This window comes from Corvus moneduloides, chromosome 1 (assembly GCF_009650955.1).
Source record: "Corvus moneduloides isolate bCorMon1 chromosome 1, bCorMon1.pri, whole genome shotgun sequence".
Taxonomy (NCBI): domain Eukaryota; kingdom Metazoa; phylum Chordata; class Aves; order Passeriformes; family Corvidae; genus Corvus; species Corvus moneduloides.
The window spans coordinates 19,321,792-19,348,872 of NC_045476.1; the positions used below are offsets into that span (position 1 = coordinate 19,321,792).

The 27,081-nt window shown below is 40.7% G+C and overlaps 1 protein-coding gene across 2 annotated transcripts in view; it reads right to left on the reverse strand.

The window, feature by feature from the left end:
* Window positions 1–521: 521 nt before the first annotated feature.
* Window positions 522–27,081, reverse strand: part of GAD2 (glutamate decarboxylase 2) — a 41,526-nt gene continuing 14,966 nt past the window's right edge. For both annotated transcript variants that reach the window (XM_032100925.1, XM_032100917.1), the window contains 9 exons: window positions 18,834–18,913; window positions 15,623–15,677; window positions 14,072–14,188; window positions 12,915–12,979; window positions 9,117–9,195; window positions 7,288–7,437; window positions 5,459–5,566; window positions 3,780–3,869; window positions 522–3,113 (listed from right to left, as the gene is read on the reverse strand). In XM_032100925.1, coding sequence (XP_031956816.1) covers window positions 2,940–3,113; window positions 3,780–3,869; window positions 5,459–5,566; window positions 7,288–7,437; window positions 9,117–9,195; window positions 12,915–12,979; window positions 14,072–14,188; window positions 15,623–15,677; window positions 18,834–18,913 — 918 coding nt within the window. In that variant the 3' untranslated portion in view covers window positions 522–2,939. The remainder of the gene's footprint in view (window positions 3,114–3,779; window positions 3,870–5,458; window positions 5,567–7,287; window positions 7,438–9,116; window positions 9,196–12,914; window positions 12,980–14,071; window positions 14,189–15,622; window positions 15,678–18,833; window positions 18,914–27,081) is intronic.

The following is a 27,081-nucleotide window of genomic DNA, read 5'->3' on the forward strand; positions in this document are numbered from 1 at the left end:
ACTGGGCAGCACTTCAGAGGCTGGAAGAGAAATAGAGCAGATTGGTGGCAGATTTTGAAGGGAGGTGGCCTTGGGCCAGGAGAGACATAAAGATTAAAATCCTAAGTTTTTGTATTGGTTGTTTTGTCTTTTTCATTTCATAGCCATTTTAAATTGTTGCCATTGTATAGTCTGTGCTGTCCTGGCAAGTGCCCTGACTGCTTTCACTACTGTGCTGAAGGCTGATTTGTATCTGTGGTAAATCTGGGGATAAGTACTTGTGAAATAAAAAGACAAAACAGAGCATCGAAAAATTGATGCTGTCTGAGGAGGAAAAAGCAACTAAATCCATCTTGTAAAGATAAGGTAAAGGAATACCAGATGGCAGATTTGCCCTTGTATGCTGGTGCTGAGTACTGCCTCCAAAAAAGGTCTGGAGTACTGTCTCAGAAAAGGTCTAGTGGTGGAGTTTATATTTTTATGTTACAGTAGTGAACAGAATGCATCTTGCAATGAAAAAATCCAGCAGGAGACATAAAAAGTTCCAATTAAACATTCTCTTTATTGGGGCCTTGCTCCAAAATGGCACAAGTGATAAACGCTTAGAGTGCTCATCAGTGCTGCTAATGAAAAGACCCAGAGTCGCATCTTACACTTTTATTTGGATTTAGATCAACACCACAGATAAGATACTTTGGTCAAACACAAGAACAGATTGCTATGCCGCTCCTTCCTGGCTGCAGTAAGTACAGTAATGTGTAAAAAAAAAAAGAGCTGGTTCTCCTGGAACACTAAATGTAAATCTTGGATTGGCACATACATCTAATAAATACGCTGTTTGCACTTAGCACTTTAAAACGTAATTGCACATGCAAGATGTAACCAGGCTACTGATCACCTTCATCGTCCCTGTCCTATTTTTACTTTATAAGTTCTTTGCTTGCCTTTTTCCCAGCAAGAAAAAAGAATATAATTTGCTGCTCTACTCAGTATTTCAGTGATTAGTGCTGATTTTGACACGTTAGCAGAGGTCACATTGAGGCCTTCCTGATAGAACTGGTATCTCCTCTACAGCTTGGCTTGCAACACTATGCAGATAGCAATGGAAGTCCACTGAAGTGAAGTGAGGTGAGAGGCCTGCCCAGAAGCTGACGAGGAGAGGTTAACACCAAGCAAAGATACAGTAGAGGGACAGGCGTGAATGCAGTTCTTACACTATCAAGAGTCAATACTACCACCACACAAATAATGACATATCAATAATATATTGTACAAGCTTATACAGCAACACATGTTGATTTGCAACATTGTACAGTTTAAATCTAAAGTGCACAGCCTCAATCTGAGGTGACAAAACAGTACTATCATTATAATAAAGGCAACACAATTACAGACACTATTTATTTCCTCTTAGGTCATATCCTCATATTACATTGAATCAATACTCCATTTATCTATTTTAGATGAAATTAAAACCACATTGCACTTCTTTTTTTGTCTTCAAGTATTTTAGAGACAGCAAAACAATATTGCTTTACAAACACAAGTTGGCCATTTAGGCAATGTTAAAACCAAAACTTTAGTAGGGTTATAAGTAGACAGGTCTAAGCTGCAGAACTCTTACCAACACTTCCAGATGTTGCAAGGAGAAAGGATAAATTTCAGTTTCCATGCCAGAGACACCTCTAAAGCTAAGGAATGAAGCATCAAATAATTTCTGCAAGAGCTGTGCCCATGGTTGTGAGACTCTGTAGGGGGCTGTTCTTTGGCAGATGTAGCCATATCTCAACTTTGTTGTAGACAAGGATGGAGTCCAGCACTGTGAGAATCCTTTGACAAAACAGTTTGTTAGATCCCATCCCTGTCACTCAGATTACAGTCACATTTAATTTAGGCCTTGTCTTGCAGACTTGTACATCTGTAAGAAGTCTTTACCTTCTTAATGTAACTGCGAGGTTTTCAATAGAGTTTGGGACTGCTCACAGCAGAAATAGTTTTGAGATAAGAATTTACTCAGATGTGGCTTTTTTTTTTTTAATAGGTTTTTTAAACACAGAACACAGAAACCATCCAAATACAACCTTATTTCAGTCTTGATTAGCACTGTATATTGATTGTGCGTCTGCTTAGGCCACGTGGGAAACATAATTAGGAATAATAGCATCCTATTGTTGTACTGTAATTGATCTCATTAAGTGGTTGTAAGAGCTGCAGTCCTCTTGAGGTTTTTCAGTAACCAACCCTGGAGATGTACAATCCATATGACACGGAGAAAGAATGTATTATGTGGGCTTGTCTTTTAAAATAAGCAGTAATAAATACTTGAGGCACCTCCATCAAAAAGAAAAAGAATTCCAGTTAATTTTCAGCTTCTGTCCTTGCAGTTTTATAACCCATATAAAATAAAAATATATAGTTTACAAAATAGGATTTTTTATATATATATATATATATATTTCCTTTTGTAAAACTATACTTATTTAAATACATTTGAAATGTTGCTATAGGTAAATTAGAAATTCTCTTCTAATACTACGAAAAAGGCAAAATCCTTTCACTTTTAAACATACAGCATGTATATTCTGCATCTCACCACCCCCTCCCACTTCCCCCAATTTGATTTTGTCATAATTTTGGGCAACTTTGGCATCATTCAGTCTGATTGCTTTTAATTTGAAGTAATTACTGTGTTAAAATTTGGGGTAAAATTTTAAGTATCTTCTGGTCTTCCTTATGTGTTTCAATGAAGCTTTTTGTGCAGCTATTTATTAAGGAGGCATTCTAAAACTCAGGAAAGGACTTTAAAGGAGCCATGTTTCTTGATTTTAAACTGTACTCTACTCCAACGCCACAATATAGAAATAGATTTACTTTGGAACAAACTACAAATACATTCGCACAGTTTGTGACAACTTAATTGTCTACTTAGAGGTCCAGGAACAGATTTTCACACCCAGTTATTATAAATCTTGTCCCAGGCGTTCTATTTCATCAATCAGGAAATCAATGTCTTGGTGAGTGGCCGCAGGGTTTGAGATGACCATCCGGAAGAAGTTCACTTTGTCTCCCAGGGGCTGATAGCTCACCATGGTCGTGCCATACTCCATCATCCTGGCTTTTATCACTGGTGCCACCTGCAGAGTAACAAAAAGCAGGGGATGATGATGATCATGATGACTATTATTACTGTCATTATTATCATCATTATTTTCATTATTATCATCATCCTCATTAGTATTAAAATAGGGTATACTTTCTTTTATTATAGAAGACAGAGAGCTACAAGCAGCTGAAATGAAATTACATCCAATATTAATAAAAACATTAAGCCCCCACTAAGGAGTAAATGTCACATTGAAAAGGCATTCAATTTATCGCATTTCTTTGCCCTCCTCTTAAAATGACTGGGGAAATTTCCCTCTGCTACTTCCTCAATATTGCTGACAGGGACACAGTAGCTGTTTTTTTATGTTCAAAACATGGCTACAATTGTTTTCATATGCCACGGTGCTGTAGTATTGTTGAGCTTTTGCTGCCCTTGCTGGGTTTAGTGACTGCAGTTCACAGTAGCTTCAGTACATGAACATGTACATGAATACGTGCTCTGGAGCTCAGGCAAAGCCAGGGAATGCCACACCTGGACACCAGTGCAAGGCAGCACCAGACTGACCTGCAGTAAAACAACCATAGAGGTTGCCAGAATCTCACCTTGCCCTGTGCCCTGGGAGATTGCTTTGGGGATTGCCTGCCTGCAAGGGTTTCACTGCCTACTGCAGGATACCCTGGAGGACACTGCTCACCTTCATCAGGCGGCTCGTTCGCTCTTCGCTGTTCTCCATTCCACGCAAGCTGGGAGGTATGTACCAGAAGCAGACATTGGTGTGCTGAGGCTAAGCACAGAATAATAATAGTTTACGTTGTAAGAAATGCTCATAATATCTCAATTGCAATTAAGTTCATGCCTTCCCTCCCTCTCATACATCATCTTGTGACAGCAGTCAATGGTTTCATTATTGTGGTCCACTGAGAGTCATTGTCATTATTAATGCAGAAAAGATAATTTTGAGCAATTTATTCCCAGGGCGTCAGATGCAGAAACACATCATCCAGCTGGGCAAATATATTTATGCCTTTCTGAAAGGCATCTAGATTTTGCAGCTCTTGTCCCCTCCAGGGGCTGAAGGGATCATGTGGCTAAGGCAAGGGTCTATTACAGATAATTTTGAGGTGAGGATTGTGTCATTTACTTTTATTACATGACAGAATAATATAGAATCTGATTCTGTAAACAGGAGCCACAGGTGGTGCATAAGACAGTCTAAGATTTTCTTACATTTAATGAAATTTATTACTTCTCAATTTGATTCAGCTAGCTGCTGTATTAATATGCATGCACCACAGCATCTTAGCTTGTTTGACATCTATGGGAGCACTAAGCAGAAAGGCATAAAGTAAGAACTAGTTGACATTTTGTGCATTTTTCCCATCTCTCAACAGTTGCCTGCCTTGGTATGTTCCTTGTTGCTGGATGCTAAATGCATGTTACAGCAACTCCTCCTGCTGCCAGTTCCTTCACTCATCATCAGACCCAGTGGACCAAAGTCAGTGATGATGTGAGAGGTGGGGGAAATAAATTCCACAGTGGTATGTTGATATGAGCCTGTAATCTCTGAAGAAACATAGTGGTGTTCATCCTTGCTCTCTTTTACAGAACACCAGCTAACTTTGTAACGGAGGTTTCTACCAGGCCTGTCCCCAGCCCTGACAGCTGGAGAGGCTGCCCACAAAGCGATGGCCGAGCACAGCAGAGGTACAGCCAGCCAGCCCAGGCTGCACTGCCTTGCCCTGGGTACTGTGCTCCAGCTGAGCTCCTGGCATCCAGGGCTCCCATCTCAGCCAGACTCCCTCCAGACTGCCTAGCAATATTTGCACCCCAGACAGTGGTGCAACCTCTGTCCCATGAGCCAGCTGGGCTTCCAAGCACAACCAGCCCCTGCCCTGCTGACTCCACCCCATCACAGCAGGGACCTCAGTGCAGACAGTCCCTCCAGGTCATCCATCCCAGTTCCCCTGTGACTGCCCACCTAAGAATGCTGATAGAACCGCTCCGCACATCTGTCCTTTCAGAACTGTGTGGGGCACTGTACCTCTCACTCCTAACAGACCCTGCCTTACGAAACTGCAACTTGTTTTTATTATGTAAGAGCTGGTTCTAATTGTGCCTCTGTGGGTTGTGTTAGGCTGAGATACCAGTGTTTTGTTTCAGCAGGGTTAAACTGAGCAGACTGAACACTTATGCACAGCTGTCCTTGTTCCCTGCATTCTATGAGGAAGAGAGGAACTGGCACAAAACCAGGTTTTGTTAAAAGGGTCCCTGCTTTCTGTCTCATGCTGTTTGATTTGACCTGTTGGTAGCATCACAAGAGGTAATGAAGAAAACACAGCTGACCGACTGAGAAAAAGAAGTTGCACTACATACCTTTCCATCAAACACCATTTCATACCCTTCTCTGTTCTTTATTTTATTGTATAGGTATTCAGCAAGTTCCAAGCACTTATCAATTTGTGCTTCAAATCCTGTGGTTCCCTTTACAGAGAGATGAAGAAAAGAAGTTTTGTAAATATCTGTTCTATGAATTAAAAGGGCAAAAGGACCACGCAATACTTGCCAACACATCAGCACAAGTCACCGCTCAGAAGTCTCTGTGAGATCAGCTAAGGATCTGATTCTATGTGGTGAAGGGCACTTTGATAAGCAGAGCTCATTTATCTCTAGCTCTTGCCACTGACACTCCTATAGCCAACTCTGCAAAATAAGCATCAGGTACTTGCTTGATTCTCAGGAATATTTTGCTGAGAACCTGAATGGCACCTCTGTGACAAAGGGTGCCTTTGGTAGATTTTGCAGAGAGGCAGGGGATGTTTTTGGATAGCTTGGACTGGCACAGAGGGGGGTTTCAGGAGGTGTTGAGTTCCAGACATGGGGAGTCTCCTGCTATTTTCAGAATAGGGGATTTTAATCTTCCAGGAATGATAGCTGGGACCTCTCCAAGAACAATTTTTTTTTTATTTTTAGTCAAGCACAGAATGGGTAGATTCACTTTTAGAGCCCAGTCTGATGCCTGTGAAAATGCACACTTTGTTTAGATACTACCCTGCCTCTGTAGTGTTCTTCTCTCTTCTTTTCTAACAGATACCATATAAACTCAGAAGCTGTGTTTTTAAGAGCTGCAGAAAAGCCTGCTTTTTCTTCTCTGGCAGAAGTCATAATCCTCTCTGTGACATCATAATTGTTCCTGCAATCACCAACTGTGATGCCTCAAACAAAGGATTCATCTTCAAGAGGGAGGAAGGGGAATAAACAGCTGCAATAGATAAACTCTTTAAGGAACACACATCCTATTTTGTAATGTTAATATTACAAGCAGAGTGTGAGAAGAGAAAAAACAGTACAAGGCATATTGAAAAAACAGGCTTTAGGAGAAATGTCTCTGAGTAACGGATGCATGTCCCTGCTAAATCTGTTCTGGCAGTGCAGAACTGACTTAAAAGCCCATGTCATTATCCCTCTGGGTATAGACATTTCAAAACAGAGTAGAGGTAGCCCCAGGAGAAAGGCTTGGAGTAAAAGAGACGTGGCTAAAATTGCCTGCTACTCTGCAGACCCCAGCTATTGCATCCTCCTTTACAGACTCCCACACCTCCTCAGAGGTTTAATGAAGCATGAGAATCTTTAAGGCTTTCTGGAAATGAAAACAGTGATGTCATCTCCTCTGAACCAACCTTAGGCAACCTGACATAATAGACTGGATAAATACGTGCAAGAACTTAGCAATATAGAGAAAGTAATCATTAGAGCTGGTGTTTACAGATTTCCCAGTGAAGAGTTTTTGATGAGTTTTGCTCTACTCCTCCGAAAGATTACTTCGTATCTACTGCATGCAATGAAACTGGGTATTCCAGTCTTGATTTGCCATGTGTAATTTCTGAATATAATTAAAACATCTTTTTATTTCCAGAAATCTTTGTAACAACATTCCTAGGTATATGATTTATGCCTGCAGTTACACAAGGCAAATGCTATGCAAAGCCATACAGTTCAAGTTTCAAAATCATGTGTGCTGCTTTGAAGCTCCATTTTTAAAAGTATAAAACCCTCAGAAAATAATAATGTTCTTTCTTTCCTGTTATATATGTGAAATTCAGGTCAGATATCTTTTAAATTTGTGATTACAGAACCCCCTCTGCCGGAAGTGTATCTGGTGTGCATTATTTTAATACAAAGAAATGTGCAGCAGGCTGTCTTACCTTTGCCCTCCACATCAGCCATAGCTTGAAGACATCAACGTGCCGTCCACACTGCAAAGCCTTGTCTCCCGTGTCGTAAGACAGGTCATAGTGCTTGTCTTGTTGAAAGAGGTAGGAAGCATGCATTTGATTGCAACTCTGCATCAGTCCCTTATGGACACAAAGACACAAACACAGTGATGTTGGCACAGATTTGACTACTGCTTTGAAGGTTGCTTTGGGTGAAAAACTACAAAACCCCAAATTCAGTTGAATATGTCCAAGTGCAAAAGGAAGATCAAAAAAAAAGACAAAACTAGACTTAGTTGCTCAATGGACTAATGCCTTTCAGTGCCCAAGATGCCTTGGTACCTGATCCAGCAATGTGTAAGCCACTCCCAGATCCAAATCATTTTTCATAAAAAGCTGGACATGGTGCTTCTTAGCATTCTTATGCTTAACTTCATTTTTGGATCTTGCCTTTTATTCTTTGTTCTGCTTCCTTTTCCTCCTTTTCTTTGAAGGTATCTTTTCTGAGTCAGACCAAGACAATTGGTGACTAATCTAAAGAATATCACAGCACTTTTCAATTGCTTTGGTCTCTAAAATTCTGATTTTTATTGTTTTCTTTCTTTGTAGGAACAGTTCTTTTCTGCAAAGCCCTCAGCTGCAGATTGGATGCTTAAGTGGTAAAGAAAGCTTTGAAGAGACAGAAGAGCATATGGCCTTTAAACAGCCAGCTAGAGCTATTTCTGGGCTGCAACATACCATTCTAAGAGGCTGCTTTTTGGGAGGGACAGAAGCCAACAAGGTGAGGAAACCTGGCTCAAGAAAGCATGAGGTTTCCTTTTTAAAGTAAAATGCAGAGAGCCACATTCTGGCTCCAGTTAAGATCTCAACCAAGTTTATGGTATACCTTAGGGCTGTTGCCTAAAATGGCAATTTCCAATCCAAGAAGAATCATAACATGGCTGTTTATCATCAAGTCTAATCTTTATGTGTAACTCAAAACTGAGATAGCAAAATGAGAGGGGGGAAAAAAATTGACTTTCTCCTAATCTGAGCCATCTGTTCTCACTAGAAGTCAAGGATGGTACTGACTTCAGCCAGGCAGGATTTGTCTTGGGGAACTGACCCAGAGGGCAAATAAAAGCCAGTTTCTCTCTTCCTAAGTGCAATCACTTTGTATACAATCTGTTGTACAGCTGTTAGCAAAACAGCAACCAGCTTTTTGATAGCTGGTCTATTAAGTGATGGCTGTACGGCAGCTGTTCCGGTAACTGATGGTTGTATGAAAATTACAGGCTTGGAGGGTAACTCAAATTCTAGCGCTAAATGAAACATCTACTTTTTATTCCAAGTGCACTTAGTGCTCCATTTTTACTTCCATGTGCCCCCAAGTGGATATATAGTTCAAAGCTGGGCAGGAATATCATAAAAGTCTAGAAAGTGTAATGATGCCTTGATTCTGAACCAAATGTTGTGCTGTGTGTAAACCATGACATTCACCCCAAGAGGACCAGAGTTTGCCTGCAGTTACATCTTATGCTACACAGCAATTAGTGGGGTTACACAGTTATGCAACCACAACTTAACCATGGACATTTTGAATGGGAAGTCACAAAACTCTGTAGAGATATTGCCACTGATTGCCTCATTTCTGCTAGACCCCTGCTTTAATTCCTCTTGCAATCAGGGCCTAAGCATGCAAATAGAGGTTTTTTCTCTGTTCTTGTTATAATCATCACATTAGCAAATATTAGCTATGACACAGTGATGAAGAAAATATCCAGGATTTTCAGAAGCAAAATGCCAGAAAGGAGCAGAGAAGCACGTATATTGTGACATACCTCTTCTCTTACTAGCAGGGCTGAACACTGCAGTGGGACGCCCATCATCTTGTGAGGGTTCCAGGTCACTGAGTTAGCCCTGGGACAGAAAACCACATGAAACTCAGATATTGTACTATGTGATGAAACCCCAGAGGCATTTAGAAATAGTTAGAATAATACCGAACATGTAGCAATACTCACTTTTTTCTTTTTCTGAGCAAGCAAAGCTGAAAATAATCATGGCTGATATTAGGAAAGCAATGCCTTCACAGGGGACTAATCCACTCCAGTTGGCTTTTGGATGACAATCCTGGCAATTTACCACAGGATAATTGTTCTATCCACTAAATTTAATCAGTGTTAAACTTTCTGGGGAGCCATATATACTTTACAAATACAGGGCAAACTTCCTAAAAACACCCACTTGACTGATGAACATCCTAAAATTGCACAGTCAATTAAAGACGCAGATAGGAAGCTGGCAACCTAGCAGGTCTCCCTCCCTCTGATTCCAGTTTCAGCAAGATTTTAGTAATTTGCTCACACAGGCATTTTTAAAAATTCCTTGAAATACTTCTGGGTATCACTAAGTCTCTGAGTAACCTGGAAAACCTGGCCCCAAGTAATTTTCCTTTTTGCTCTGATGGTGGCAAAATTTCGTAATTTTTGCTTGGCTACAGCAAGTCACACAGCTACCATAATATGCACGGAACTGACCCATCTTGCCAGAAAAGAGTCTGATCCTGCCTCCCTTCAGTACACATGTGTTGGAAAAACTGCTGTCAGTTTAGGTTTGGGGAACAAACAGAGAACTGACACAACACGGTCTAGAGAAGAGGCAGTTGGGACTGTGGTGAGGGCTGAATGGAAGGTTGTCCAGTTGTTTATTATTTTAATTTTGTGTTATGCTTGACTAGTTGTTTTCTAATTAATATTGTTACATAAGATGAATTAGCTGATAAATGTATATATTTGTATCCTATTGGGCAAGCTGTCAAGGATACATAGTGCTTGTGATTTCATCTAGTGCAGCAATTTGTATTTTTGGCATAAATCAGTCAACTGAGGCATGTGGAAACTTAAAGGACCCAGGGCATACTTGCAGGTAACACTGATGTGAACAGAGGTGAGCATGTTAGAATCTAGCAGTGTTTTCCTTTGCAGGACTTGGAGACAGTGCTACAGGTTTATGCACCTCCTGCCAAATTGCTTCTACTCCTTTAAGGCAAGCAAATTCAAAATTCACATGGACATCAGGCAGTACTTCTGTGCTTTCTTCTTTGCTATTTAAATGGGACTGTGCAAGTGCCTGATGCAAAATCTGTAGGGAACAGGCAACATCTGGCCACTTGGCTTGGCTTTTTGAGTATTTGGCAGCTTTTAATCAGCTCAGTCATCTGATTACAACACCAAAGCTAACGATTCCAAACATCCACTCAGGTCTATGAATTTCCCTTGATATGATACTTTTTAATTTCATTTGTGCCTATGCAAAATCAGACAGAAATTCTTTAAGAGACCTCTAAGTAACAATAATGGTATGCATTTTCTCAAGAAAAAGGATTACTTACTGACAACAGCCAGATGTGAATTATGGTCACTTATTTACCTAATTACATACCAATTGCACACAGAAAAATAATTAATTATGTAAAATAAAAATCCAACATTTTTCATTTGTTATCAGTTATTTTGGGCTTCTGTCATCAGTATGTGTTTGAAGAAATTGCTGACCAAGACAAACAGCAAAGTGAAAAAATCTACAGGAATCCACAGATGTTTTCCAAAAGCATCTCATGTTTGCCCAAATAACAGAGCACCAAGAACCTACGTGATTTTTTGGCTGTGGGTCAAGGATAGGAAAAAAAGGAGTATTTTTCCTTTAGAGATTTCAAATGGATGACAGGAGAGATTCACGACTGGAAGAATTTGGTCCTGAGCCATCACTAAATACAGACTGATGCAATCACTGACCAGCCACAGCCCCCAGAAGGATGCCCAGACTCTCTATGGGAGCACTCACTCACTGCACACATGCTTTTCTCACCTGTAGCTGTCAACCCCTGCCTGAGCCTCTGGATGGGGGACACCAAACTGGAACTCCTGATGTTGGCCAGACCTATCTTCTCCATACTGGGGGCTTGTGCTTCCTTCAGGGCGCCTTCGAGCACCTTGATATCTGCCATGGAGGACTGGAGGGCATGGTAAGGACAGTCCTGCAACTCGTCCTGCCTGTGACAGGAGTATTTCTGCTGGACTGTTACCAGAAGGATGTGAATACTCAGAGCACAGTGTGATGCAGTAAATGTTCCCTTTCCTAACAGCTTCAGTTCTTTTCTACTCAGACCTGTGATGACTCCATTATCTACCATGAAACAGAAAGGTCCATAAAAGGCCTGCTCTAAAGGTTCCCACACTTAAGATCTGGACAAACTGAAATGAGTTGCTGTGTCCAGCAAGCAAAGGAACAGCATTCAAAATAACAAATTTCCTTAATTCACTGCCAAATATATTGAGATCGTGCTTATCAAAGCACTCAATAACATTCAGTGGAGTTCGGGATCTAAGCATACTATGTGGAAAATGCTCCAAAGTACATTTAACCTGAACTTATTCCAGCACAATTTGGGCAGCAATTTGGGAGGCAAACACTTTGTTTCATACTCTGCCATCACAGGCAACAAGGCAGATTCTGCTAACTTGCTGGATATTTGGATATATGTCCCTTTAATGTATGGTATGTAAGTCTGGAGTGCTGTAGGCAGTCTTAACTAAATCAAATTTATAAAATCGTTGGCTGCTTTCCAAATTTTGCATGAGAGATGCATGAGAAAAGAGCTGAATCATCAAGATATCTTCCTAAACTCCAGGATCAGGATGAGGAAGTTGTTTGTAATTTTAATCGGCAAGGAACAGAAATTTGATTTAGTGACAAAGAAGGAGGAAGGGAGTAATGATTTACTCTCAAACATCATGAACTTCAGGAAATACAGAAATGAGAGTGACTCCACCTAGCCAAGTGTACTGCCTCTGGAAAGTGGACTAAATAGGTGACTGGGAAGAATTCAAAACAGGGCAAGCACCTATGAACTTTCTCAAAATACTTTCTGAGCTTCCCTCATTCATGGCTCACAGAAACCCTGAACAGTCTTTGTCTTTCCTTGAATGTAGATAAATCTTAACATCCTATGGAAAGGATTTCCACGGCTTAACAAAATGATTCTGAGTAACCAGCTGTTTTTAACTTTAAGCTCAGTCCTTCCAGCCTGGACTAGCATCACTTACGTTCATCTGCATTATTGGCAATATTTATGAGCTCAGGACTACAATCATGTATATATCCAGGCACAGATTTACTGAGAAGACATCAATAACACAGTCTGGAGAGGGCTATTCTCTCCGGAAGTGACAGAGCAGGACATGTCCTAACTGCAGGTCCATCCATGTTTTATACTTAAAACCTCGGCGTACAAGACCTACAAGATTCACTTCTTAAAATGAAATTGCTAATTCATGTTAGATGCTGAATCAAAGAACACTGCAGAAACTACTCTGGACCTCTGAATGTATGGTGGAAGAACAGAGAAACAAGCACGGAATGTCTGCTGTTTATACTCCAAGACGAATTGCCACAATACTGTAGCACAAAGGCAATCAGCAATACTGCTGCAACTGGAAGGACAGTTTATGTGATTTCTCCCTACTGTATCTTGGAGATAACATTGATCCTTTATTTTTACAGGCATTGCTATGGTAATCATAAGTATGTTAAAATGCATTTAATGAATGTCTTTTATTGATACTAATAGATCATACCTTTCGATGCCATTTAACTTCCATTTGTGTTTCCTTGACATCAGGAGCCCACCACCCCATGCTCCCTGGAAGGCAAGATACATTTTCTTAATGAGAGCTCTGCTTTCCTCTGTGATGACATCTGTGCATTCCCATCAGTTTGGGACCCTTTTTATCTTGCTTATGTGGCACATTCCAAAATGACCAAGCAGATGGAGCCTGAGGCATGAGCTGTGCTAACAATTTTCTTCCAGTATCTTAGAAGCAGCGGTTAATAGCCCCTAATCCAGGTGCCCACCCTTACCATCTGCAAACCCCTCACTTGCCCCTCTGACACCAGCACATCGGGTTGCCCATGCTGTAATTAACTACTTGCAGAGCTGCTCCTGGGTCAGCTGCCTTTTCTCTTGTAGAAAGAAACCAGGCTGAGATCTCAGCTGCTCTGGGGGATTTTCATCATATTTTGGACCCGTTACTGCTTGCCCTCTACTCATTTGCTTTCCTCACAGAGATCTGGTACAAGCAGGCATTTCATGTGACTGAGAAGTATTTAAGGTAAATACAAATTGTTCCTTTGAATTATACTGATTTTGGCTGACACAGTAATGCAAAATCAAGACTCCAAAATCTATGGGAAGTCAATTACCAAGCGTTTTTGGAGAAAGGACTTGCAAAAATGACATAGAAGATTTTCGAGGGCTGAAAGATGATCCTTCAGAAACATTTCTTGGCAAGAGTCTGGATAAAGCTAAGTAGCCAATCTGATAAATTTCCCTAGCACTTGCATTAACCTGATCAGCAATTTGCAGTACTTTATTCCAGACAAATGTAGCCTTTTCCTTATGTATTTATTTTGCAGCTGCTGCGGAAGCTGAGCCAGTACTCAGTACGCTTCTTATGTATTTCTTTACTAATGGCATTTTAAGATAAAGCTGAAAGCCAAAAGCACTCAAACTAGGTCATCTTAAATGCCCCAGTTGCTACAACTACAGTCACAGCTCCCAAAATATCCCTCTGACCTGAGCCTTTCAGAGGAGTGGGAAGTCAGTGCTTGGATGTTAAGACTTAATTTCAGGAACTAAATACAATGGGTTTTGTACAAGATTATACCCTTCAAAATGAATAAGTTAATGCTAATACACCTTGTAATCCAGCCCTCCATGTGTGATCGAACTTACATCCACGTGCATCCAGATTTTGTATTTCTTGCAGATGTCTGCAATAGCTATGAGAGGATCAAATGCCCCATACACTGTTGTCCCAGCTGTGGCACTCACCAGAAAAGGAACAAATCCCTGCAAGAAAGCAGAGAGATGTTACACCTGTTCAGAGTACTGCAGCCCCCTCATCCTGCAGGAGCCTCAGCTCCCCTTGTGGGGCCCCCACAGTGACCCCACAAGCGTCTCCCAGAGGACTTCCCTGCTATTTTACACTGGTTTTCTCAAAGTTTAGATGCCAGGGATATTATAGTTTCTACCTTAAGGTGGCAGCAAACTTCCAAACCAGCATCCTCCATTTATTAGAATGCATGAGACAGGTAAGGGCTCAACAGAACAATTCTCCTTCACACCACCTGCCTGAAACAAAATAGTCTGCACTGCAGGATGTCACATAAACAAACCTCAACCAGGCACCATGGTGAGACAAGCATTTCTTCTGGACCATGCCCTGAGCTGCATTGCAATTACCCCAGTGAGTGTCTGGACATGCGGTGCCTGCCCCAGTTCTGTCAGTGGGAACACCTTGTCTGAGGGTGTCTCCTGGGGCAGTGGTCAGGGAAGGTGTGGGGCTTGCCTCCAGCCCCATCCCTCATGCAGAGCAGGGAGACAGCTCTTTGAAGGTAAAACCAGCAGCCTTCACAGAGAATCTCTTGGATTCCCTCTGCTAAATGCTGTGCCTCACAGTAGAGCACTCACCAGCCATCACTTCTGCACTATGAGGTCTGGGGTCTGCGAAAATTTATACCAGCGTTTCATTTAAATTTCATTTGTAGTTACATTGATTTCATAAGGAGTACTTAGAGGTCAAGAGTAGCTACTTTTTTTTGCAGAACTGGGGGTTCAAACCATCAAAAAAGTCCAAACTTCCTTCTGCAACAGTCAGTAGATTTGAGTGGCACTCTAATGTCATTTTGCCGCATTTTTTTATATCCTGTATTGCTTTTCTTGGAAAAAAATGTGCTTTTAATGAAGATTTGTGCTATTAATCAGCTTTGACTGCTGTGTGTCTAGTGACTATAAATGTTGAAAAGTGCAGGGCTGAGTTCACTGCATACTTTAAACTGATGTTTTAATTCTAGCTTCTATTAGTGAACACATACAAAAGTGTGTGCATTTTTAGAGATATGTGGATTTTAGTTTACCTTCCACTGATTTGGTGAGTCTGTGAGAAGTATTTTCAATCCATTAGAATACAACAAATTCCCCAAAATGATTACACTGGTTTTGACAATATTCAGCTGAGAAACTGCATCATAGGCTGATGAGGAGGAGGATGTTATGCAGAAAAACATATAAAAAGAAAGCCAAATAGCTCATGGATATTATAAAGTAGCTCTAAACCTATTTTCTCAGCAACTCTTGCCTCAGTAATTGGCAGGCTACATTTCTGAGAAATAAATCAAACTTAATGGGCAAGGCTGTGTTGTTTTACCAAGGAAAGCAAATGACTGGCTTTACCATTCTTTGTGTTTTTTTCTTCTTTGGAAGCAGAAAAGCTGGTAAACTTACTTTTTGTTTGGCTTCAACAATTCTTCTTTCAAGGTCTGATGGGATCATTTTCCCTCTGGAGCAAGAGAGAGTGATATCAGTAACTTGATCTTGAAATCAACTTTTGCTGTTACTTCTTCATTTAATAGGAAACCCAGAAGGTGCAAAGTGACTTTTTTGCCCAAGAGTTATGCTGCATTGAAGAGCACAGAAAGACTCTGTCCATTAGTCTGAGTTGACTAATTATTTAGTCAATATATTTGCAACAATATGGTGATGGTAACTGAGAGAAAGTATCTCATGGACACCCCATTAAAGACTGATGCTGCGCCGTGGAGCCTCTTGGTCCTGTTTGCAGTTACAGTCCTGGGAATAAGCTTCAGGTTCCCAGGGAGAGGCTCAGTCCAGCCTCCCAGGAAGTTTGCTGGCTGCCAAACGCCATGGTCCTCTCTCAGCAGGCACAGAAAATGCCAGCTGAGCTGCACGGCCTTGAGCAGTGCAACTCAGCTGTGCTGTCAGCAGCTGTCTCTGCGTTCCCTTCCCAGGGACGAACTCGTTTCAAAGTGACTTTTCCATGGTTTAGTGAGTAACATGTTTGCATTTGCTTGAAGCAGGGTGTGAGAAGCTGCCAGTCTAGACTCGCTATATTCACTGTCAGGCTCTCAGACTGTATTTGCAACGCTGCTGGTATGAACCACCTACTTCAGATTCAGACTCAGTTGTGTAAGGCTTGAAGGCTAATTTAGAAATCCTGTAAATTAACTAGGTGCAAGATAAAACAGTGCTGATACTGAATATCGAGACTAAGGTTTTCTTTGCTTTAGACACAAGCAAGTCTATAAAAGAAGAGGCAGTATGAATACCATCAATACAAACATGGTAGATTCCCATATTAGAGAACTAAAATCTTCACTGGCTTTAAATGTTGTACATTTAGACTGATACAAATTTTTAAAGACTTTTCCAGATTTTTTCTTTCACTAGGCCCTCACCTCCTGCTGCTATAAAAAAAGAACAATCTTTATTAAAGTTCAAAATGAGGTTACATGGAACCTAAAAAACCCATTAGTTTTAGTTTCATTTTGCATAAAAACGCTTGAACTGTTTTCATGGCATTTGGATGCATGTCCTTCCTTTTAATGATTAATTTATTGTAATAAGATGCTGCTGGCTTTTTAAGTTTTCATCCTTACATATCTTACAATAAGATGGTAATAATGTCAGTAGAAATGGGTTTGTACTGCTGACTTTTTTGGCAAAATCTCTCCCACATATTCAAAACACTGAAATACTGAAAGAATAACTAAAAATAAAAAGTTCTACAAATCTAAAAATTGGCCCTGATTTTTCTTGCAGAAGTGCAAGGAATGTCTAAAGAGTATTCAGCTCCTTGTGAGTTCCTCCCAGACACATGTACGTGTTCAGAGAAAAGCAGTAGTAGTCTTATCCTCAAAAAGTGTTCCTGGGATTGTTAGATGAATAAAGAAAATAAAACCATGTCAAAGGAGGACAATGGGTTCCTCCTCATCTAAACACAATTTTGATGTTGGTCTTTAATAGTTTCTGATTTAGTGAGCTTATGCATAGAAACATGCACAGAACTGGGCAGATGCTTTCACTGCCCAAATTCTATTACCAAAGAAAGTGATTATCCAGCCCCTGGTCACATCAAGTAGATGCAGGGATTTATGGCCAGGAGAGTCAGTACCCAAGCAGTGTCAAGGTTTACCAGCTAAACCGGGTAAACTTGCAGGTGTGGGTCAGAATGGGTAAGAGCTAAACCGGGTAAACTTGGCAGGTGTGGGTCAGAATGGGTAAGAGCCACTAGGAAGTATGCTTGGTCATACTGAAAACGTCAAAAAGGTATCCAGGTGCTCCTTCACCCTTCCACAGGCCCACATCTTCACAGAGGGTCTTCTCAACCACACCAGCCCCCATCCTGTGCAAACAATTTGCTCTGTCCCTGTGGTGTCTGTGAGACACACAGTAATCCTGCTGTTTACTTCAGCGTGGGCAGGCTAACCATGGTCTTCACAGAAAATCATCACGCTGAATTCACACAAGAAGAAAAGGAAGACGTGACTTTATTGATCCACATCCATCCTTAGTGAATAGAAACAACTGGGGATTTATTTTGATGTGTATTGGTTGTTTTGACGTCATTAAATCCCCTTCAAGGTGTGTTCAGTCTTTTGTTAATAAAGAGACAATAAGACCATAAGTCAATATGAGGCGCTGTGATTAGAACTGTAAATTGCTTACTTGATGCTTGTTTTTTAATGTGGGAGCAGGGCAGTTTGATGAAAGACCTTCCATTTCTGCTAGAGACATAATTAATTCAACACCTTGTAACAATGAGGGACTCAAATAGCATTTTCTATTGAAAAGACTCTCAGAATCCATAAGAACTGTTCTATTATTTTTTGTCCCACAGAAGATGTTTTCCCTAAAATTGAAAATTTTTATCAGAACATGTTGATTTTGTTAATATATTTTGCTTTCTCAAAATGGGTTTTCACAGAGAATCAGAACCTTTTATTTGGCTGGGTTAAGCAAGAAGTTATCTACCACCCTTTTTTGGAGCCTGTGTGACCTGCAGATTAGCGGCCTCCTTTGCTGTTGGTTTCCAGGGATCATCATCGTCCTCAGCCTATGCTTCCCACAATGCTGCCAAAATCCTTCTCTTTACGTCCTATCACAAACATGTCTGTATCAAGGGCACAGAGGGAAATGTAATCCAGCTGAGAGAGATGGGGGGGCACGAAGTAACAGAATTACATTAGCAAATGCTCCTAAATATTTTATTCCTATGGAAGGCCCACTTCAGCTCATTTTAATGGATCAAAATGTGAGAGTCTGATTTGACCAAAACAAGCTTCCTCCTGGTTTCTTAGCACAAAATGTAAAGAATGATGTTAGTTTGATATCCTGTTTGATATCAAATGAAAGAAATGAGAGAAAAAAAAAAAAGAAAGAAAAAAAAATATCAGAAACCTCTGAGGAAAGGAACTTTTAAGATTTTTTATGAACTCCAAAAATGGACCCATAAAGAAGCTACTAACAGAGACAGTTCCTCAAGTGAGATAAATTAGTGTAGAGCAGCTGAAGATGGCAGTGTTATGACAAATTATACCAGCTGCTGACCAGATCCTACATGTTGTCTCTGAGCTGAGCACCTGGTGATCCTCTCTTATGCACCACAAAAAGAGTTGTATTTGACATCTTTACTTACCTTTCATCACATCTAATCAAAATCACACTATCTGTACCAATACCCAAGGCCGCAGCTCCTTTCTTCACAGAAAAGTGACTCTGAAAAAATACATTTATTATTATTTATTGGTTTTATTATTTCTTATCTAATTTAATATAAAACACTACCCTCTTGCAAGCCTTTCAGCAAGAAGTCCCACAAGGCAGTAATTCCATTCAGAGCCTTTTTGGAAATTGATCACTGTAATTTGAGGCTTCAAAGCCAGTCACTACCATGAACTGGAGAAACAGCAATCACTCTAATCTGGGTTTACTCCTGGAATATTACATACACAATTGTGGTCGATGCTGGACCCTGATGCATACCTGCAGCTTCTATTGCTTGTACATATTCAGCTATGAGCTTGAGTTACTGAAACAAAACAGTCTTCCCTAGAGAAGTCATTTAGTTTGTGATGTCCAGAGTCATGTGCTACAATGTATCTTCTGCCCAAATAATATACTGAGAGAAATTAAGATAGGAAGCCTAATTGTGATCTCATGCCAGTGAAAGCCAGTAATAACTCCTACTAATAAACAGAGCTACTGAAGTTTAAGATCAGAATAGGGCTATTATTATTATTATAGTAAGATTATTAGTTAATCTGTATGTACAAAATAAAATGTGGAAGTTACATACTGGAGTGCAAGTCGGCCTAATTTTCTCTCGCTCATAGGACTTAGCTCCCAAGTCAGTATTGATTTACAATTCTAAATTAAATCCCAGTGATTATGATAATGCAAAAGTTTTATATCAAATTATAGCCCCAAGAATCTGATTTTGTATTAACTCAAACCGAGCTGTTAACAATATTGTCTGAAGTAATTTTAACTACAGATTATTAAACATTAAAAAAATGGAAAGTCTTTAGGTATACTACAGTACCATTAGCTTAGGATGTAACACTATAAAAAAGATCCAGAAGATAAAAATCTAGCAAGCCTTTTTAAGTGTCCAGAGTATTAAAGAAGAAAGGAAGACCGAGTTTGCAGAAGATCACAAAGCAGAAAAGTAATCACTATTGCTTTGCCAAGGGAGTACTTGCAAGTAGCAGAGAGCTATAAGGAAAGAGACTGGCACAGCAGTGCCACACAGTTACACACATGGGCTTCCCTTACAGGCCATGAGGGCACAGATTCACCACATAAGAAAGGCCTCTATACATAGTGAACTCTTTGAAAATTACAGGCCAACTTAATGAAAGAGGAAGAAGAGTAGAAGAACTGCAACATGTATGTCCAGCTTAAGAAGCAAAAAACCTCTGTGTTTTAAAAATTGCTCAGGGAGGAGTTTTCATTGAGTCTTGACTGCTATGGTTAAGATTGCTATGGTTAAGAGTTTCTAGTACAAATTCCTTTTTTTATACACCTGTGTCTCACCATTTTGGCTGAAATTCTTGAAGTTTTCATGATGTCTGCTGACTTTTTCAATAGCCAGACATTTCGAAGGATTTTAGATTGCTCTTGAGTCATGTTTCACTGATGATATACGGACAATTTGAAAATACTTGCTCAAGTAAATATTTTTCATACTACATTTATTTTTTAAATGCACTAGGTTGGTACAGCTTTTCCCTGTGGGATATGGCTGTAGGGTACCAACAACATGTATTGAGCAGCCACTGAACAAGTTGCCTAGATGTAAAATCAGTTTTTGAAGTCCTAGTACAGCAAACCACCCCAGTCCCTGAACTAAGCACACTCTGAAATGTAAGCATACACACAGTGGACTGACTCTCGCATAAACTGATGATAAATGAAATGCATATTCATCACTTAGATGAGCTACAGGGGATTTGTGCCTGTGTTTTAAGTGTTCTGCTGTCCTAGACTGGGTTCCTTGCAGCTAGCCTAACCAAGATGACACCATAAAGTAGGCTTCCTCTGTGTTCTGGGGGAAACAGGCATCTCCAAGCAAGGATTCATCCAGTGTAAAGGGTGCTGGTTTGGAGTGGGTGCTGAATGACCTCAGGAGAAGAAGTTTCTACCCCTTCTCTCTGAACAAAGTCCTGTGATAGCTGCTGTGAGAATGGGAAGGGTACAGCATCTGCAGCCACCAGCACTCCGGACACTGCAGATGTTTAACACCCTGACACTGTCCAGCCTATTAAAGCCACTGGTCACTGGTATGTTCATCTCAGAGTGGGAGTTTGCTCTGTTGTTTTTCTAGCTGGGAGTCACAAGGAGCTAGGAAGTACTTAGACTCTGAACATCACAGCTCAGCCATCACACTGACATTTTTCATGGCATGTTATTTACTTCCCAAAACTGAATTTTTGACCACACGCACTTCCATGAGTTTCATCAGCTTCACTAAATTCAGTGGACTTTTCCCCAGCACAAACGCACTGTAGATGAATGCTTCGATCATGACCAATCCACAAACCTCTAAACATGGAAGATACAAAAGTCTGTTCCCAGCCCTGTGGGCCTCCCTGAGCCCTATGGGGCAGCAGTGCAACTTCGTGAGAATGGGGAGAAAAAGAGGCCATGAAATGGCTATTGGCAGGAGGAGGTTTATAAAAAATTCTCAAGTTTAGAAAGTATCTTGGAACTTCGCAAAAATTCAAAACAGAGCAAAAATATTGCCAGCATGACAGTTCACTGATATGCTATATGATGATAGAATTGAATTAATGTACTTTAAAAAATGTAACCTGTTTTTTGTTAATGTATTACACAAACTGATGTACACATACTGGGCAGTGTAAATACATAAATACAGGTAGAGATTTAGGAATGAAGAGTCACAGATATATTTCACTGGGGTTTGAGTCAATGACATTACATTACAGTAGTTTTGCTCCCTACTCCACACTAGTTAAAAAAGATTTATTATTGCAATTTGTTTTTCTACTAGAAAACAGAACTATTCAAAGTGCCTTAAAGAGAAGAGACAGATTTAAATGATCTACTGTGAGGAAGAAAATTAAGCCCATGTGCTTAAAGGCATCTGCTGGAATATGGCCAAGCTCAGCTGCCTTGCTAAGAAGTCTCATGGCACTGCTAAAAGAGCACTGGGGAAAAAAAATCAATGTAGTGCTGATAGCTCAGTTGCCTGAAGGCTTTTTACAGACTGAAGGGAATTCAGTGGTAAGGAACCAAAACTGGTTTAGGGATAAACTGGGAAGAAATACAGAAGTCTGTGCACAGAAGGGCAAATGCAATTACAATTTCTAAACAAGCTCTGAATATGAAATGGCTCGATTTGTGTATACAGTCACAGATATATGACTGCTGTTATGTTTTCATGTTTCAGGGCAACACCACAGGAATTAATCCAAGTGCTCGAGAGGCTCTGAAAGACCCAGGGTGAAAGCAAAATAGAAAAAAATACAGTTGTAGGAGCAAAGAAAACTTTCACAATGATAAATATTAAACTTTGGTTTAATATTCCCGTGATGGTGCTGAAAATTTGGTTGCCTGTGTAATATGATGGTAAACACAGAAAACTATAAAGGTCAAACAGATGAAAAGGTTTGCAGAAATAAACCTGATCAGACAGAACTATTTACAGATGATTTAACTGGGCTAACAAGGAAGGACATTAAATGTGACCTCTTTGCAAATACCAGGGCTACAGACTTTTCAGCCACACCAAGAAGGCAGCTTGGACACCATCTTTCACAGCACAGCTGTTTAAGAGTTATGTGGATCTGAAGTCTTATGCTGGGAGAACCAGGGAACAAAGGGAGGACAGGCACAGACTGCCTGATGCCAGTCCTGAAGGAAAAGCCAGACTTGAAGACGCTGGAAGGTCTGGAGTTTCACCACTGTCCTGGGCTTGCCAGAGAGAGGAGGATGCATAGGTGGGAATGGGCTGTCGCTTCAGCTGCCTGGCTTCCTCCCTCCCTCTCTTCATGCACTGCAAAGGGTGCATGGAAGACTGCAAATACACCCCCAGTAGAGAGGAACCTAATTTCCCTATGGAAAGAAATGTGGTAAAACTTAGCGGTGAAGGAGAAGTTACGGATATTAGTGACTAAGAGCATATTAATGGCCAGAAAAAAAAACCAACCTGGTGATTCTGAGCCAGGGGAATTTTCCCTTTATCTGTAATTTCAAATGCTGTTAGGTATAGGTTTGTTCCCCAGATAGCCATTTTTACATGGTTAGCCTTGTAAGGTAGAGACAGCGTAAATGTACTACAAGTGCAATAATGAATAGGCCCTCTGAAAAATGGAAGAATTAGAATAATTAAAAATGTTATGATCTGAAAAGCACGGCATTGTTATCTAAAGTGCTTCAATATACAGATGCTTCTATTTTTATAGCTTGCCTAATTACTTGCTCTTCATCTGGCATGGTTGAAGCTGTCAGGAAAAACCATCCTAATGCCATGAGCCCCATAGGGCATGGCTGTTTTTTCAGATTGCTGTTTCTGCTAGCTTACATAAATCCAGAGTGACACGAGCTTTGTGGAGGTGGCTTATCAGTAACCAGCTCCCAAATGCTGAGCAAGCTAAGCTGTCCTGCAGTTGAGTTGAACCTCCCCTGAGGTCTGTCACTGGCAGCCTGGTGCCCAACAGATCTGGACCCCCAGCCTCACCCCATCATCTATTCACCAGCAAAGAAGGTGAACACACTTTCCTCTTCACCTCTCCCGGGCTTTAAGCATTGTGGAATCCCTGGATGTGTAGGTTGGGCTACTTCTCTCTTAATAATCTAAAAATGTGTGGCTGGTCCAGGCTTGCTGTTTGGGCTCCCTCAAAAGCGGGGAAGAAAAGGTACCTCCAGAAGGCACTACATCTCTAAGGCTTTGGCACCTGTTCTAAACTTAAGATGAATTGTCTTCTGCTGATCTTCCTCTATTTATTGGCTGTAAAAAGTGTATAGACTCAGATTAAATGTTTACACTTAAGGTGATTAACGTTAAGCAACATGAATTCTATCTTTATCATCTAATTTCAAGCTACAGCTTCTCCTTCAATTACCTACAAGAAGAGCATAGTGTGTCCTATCCAAATTTTAAATTCACTGTAATGAGAGCTATATTTGCTGTGGTTTCATTTACCTACTGCTATTCAGTTTTTAGAATTATTTGTTTGTAGCAGGAGAGAAATGAGGATATTAATGTTTCTGAACATACTAGTATATACATCTTTGGCATTTTTGAAACACACAACTTCATGCTGTTTTTCTAATCGGCAAGACTCATTCATTTTTTTTTCCAGTGCAGATAGTTTTGCAGTGTTTTATGTGGTAAGAAATGTTGCACTGAGTTCAGGAGGATACTGTGGCAGTGTAAAAGCAACAAGATATTGACCAGATGAAGAGTTAGACCCAAATGATGCACTTCTCCTTAAAGACAGACTGCCCTAGAGCACTACTTTCTGGAAAATGGTTTTACTTTGATTTGAATGGTGCTACTTGACTTAAGTTGTTCCCCAAATAAGACCAAATTTTCACTGTTTCTCCCTGGCTTCAAATACAAAAAAAAATTTCTAGTTATTATGCAATAAGTAATGCAAAGAAAAAAAAATGTGAATCCATCAGTTTCATTTTAAGTTTCCTTAGGTGGAAACAAATCTAATTCCTACTTACTCTGTATGCCCAGAGTGTAACTTACAGCTTTGTAATCTATGCTACCACATAGAAAACAGGACTTCCAGGCTCCTCAAATCTTTCTCTGGAAGCAGCACCACACACAACACCCATTGGACTGCTTCTTGCAGGGGGCAGTTCTGCAAAGTGTCTCTTAAATTGCAGGGACAGAGGGCAACACTATGTATCATGGAAATGGTAGACTTGGTTCTACACAGAAACCAATCCAAAACCTTCCATAGCCTGTGTGAAATGGCCTAGCAAGCTACAGACATGGAACTCACTTTTAAATTTCCTTCTGCATCAACACTAAGAAGCTTCATGGTAGGTTTCTGAAACTGTTCAGATAAAAACTTCCCAAAGCCACTCTTCTCCTACAGATACTGGAATAGTTTGACACATCCCTTGCATCTAATGGGACTTATCCACACGGGGAAAGCAGCATGCAAGAAGCTGAAGAGGTCATTTATTGCTAACTGCCTCCTCTGATCTAGCTTCTGTGTGGATGCTGAGAGCACTATTGCTGGGAGGGTGCTTCCCTACCTCCCCAGACAAGACACCTCTCCCTGTGCTCACCCAGAGGATGAGGTCCCTCCAAGTGTGTGTGTTCAGCTGTCTACAAAGCTGATACCTGGAGAGCAGGTACCAGCTGGTACATGCCAGAGCTGCACTCCTAGTGAAGTCTCCAGCAGCAGCTACTTCAACACAAGAGCAGTGCAGATGGGGGGATGACAAGGGCAAGGAGAGCCTCTTCTATGTCCTCTGTGGTTTCTAACTGGGTGAAGAGGTCCCTTATTGTCCGATCGGACTCAATCACCTGCTAGTTCTTACTCTGCATTTCCTTTTCCAAATCTATGACAAGGAATAGTGTTGCTACTCCCTTGCTGAGCACCTGACAAAATGTTCCTTCTTAGGGGGCTTCTAGATGAGTGGGAAAGTAAGAAAGCTGTTGTGGACTACGTGAGAACAGTCTTGCTGGGTTGGAGAACAGAAAAGATGAAAACATTTCTAGATCTTTCCAATTTTAATTCTTTTTTCATTCTCTGAACTGTGGATTGAGCCCACACAGTCTCTAATTAATCATCAAGTCCACAGAAATTCTGCAAGCCTCTTTAAGCTATTTTCCTACTATCACTTAAAAGGCCAAAAAGCTGTTTTGTAACTTGAACCCTCTCTACAGCTAAACTTCTCCTCTGCACACTTTTTCTCCTCAGGGCAGCATGACTCTGCCCTTTTGCCTGCTAGGTGTAATCCCTGCTCCATATTATTCCCAGCTGCTACTGGATACTCTTTAAGACAGTGCTGGTTGGGCAGGTCAAAATCACAACAGGGAATGGGTTAAAATTTAACAGGTCTTGCCTCATAGATAAATGGAACAACTAAAATATTCTGAGAAGGCAGCTATCCCTTTCAGCAGCTTTATCCATGCTGAAAAAGGGATGGACTCCTCTGAACAATTACAGCAGCCTAAAGCTGATATACTGGAACACAGGAGGAGGCCTTCACTTCAGATTTTTCATTGTGTTTGAAATGATAGACTGAAATAGGTTTTTACAACTGGCATCCATCACTATTTCCCCTCTGAATCAAGGTCTCTTGCATCATCTTGCATCATGTGCAGTCCGGAACAGCTGCCATGAAGGACATCACTGCTCCTGCACCAGTGCAAATGAAAGAAGACTGATGATATCCTGATGAACACAGAGGACTGAATTAAATCCTGAGTCCAAGTGCATCTCAGTGAAATTAAACCTGTGGAAGACCGACCCAAGTAGTTGCAGGGTACTTCACCATCACTGGTGAAACAGAATCAAACAGAAGCAGAGTGTGCTAAGTTGTGGCATGGAGAAGATTTGCTGGCTGGGAACATGCACAGTTGGAACAGTCATATAACCCATTTTAGGCACCAAACGTAGGTTGCATATGTAAGGAGGCTCTTTATGGTCAGTGCACGGAAGTAGGTGAATCCCTCCCAAAGGTGATTAAGAACATTTAAATTAAGGAATATTTAGGTTCCTAATTTGGATGCTCTGAGTTTCTCTCCAGAGGTGCTTCTCTTCACTGGTTGTGCAGAGAGCGAGGATCCTAATTTTGAAACATGATGCACTTCTAAATTAGGGAGTTAATTACTTAAAAGCTGTGAATTACTCCTCCCTTCCCTTCTCCCCCACTGGCAGCTGAACCTATCATGGCATCAGACTGAGTCCAGATTCTGACTACAGCAATAGTGGTGGCAACTGTGACACAACTTCATTCATTTATAGAGAAGGAAGCTCTAGACTGGTAGTAATGAAAATAGTCTCATCTGGGATGCTGAAATTCTTGGCTGAGAATTGCTGATATTGAAATCTCTGCATCTGACTGAAAATTTCAAAATCAAAATCTCCGAGTTTCTAAATATATACAGTTACTTTAAACTTTGTTTACTATCACACCATGTGTGCAGAACACGGGGAAATGATACTATGGATCTGCTGCTCCAGCTGGACCCCTACAAATTTATGGGGCCTGATCCCTACAAATCTATTGGGCCTGAATTCTTAAAGAGCTGGCTGAAGTCATCACGAAGCCTCTCTCACTGATTTTTGAGTGGTCTTGGGAATCCAGAGAGGTTGCAGCTGACTGGAAGCTGAGGAATGTCATCCCAATTTCCAAGAAGGAGGACTGTGGAAACTACAGGTCTA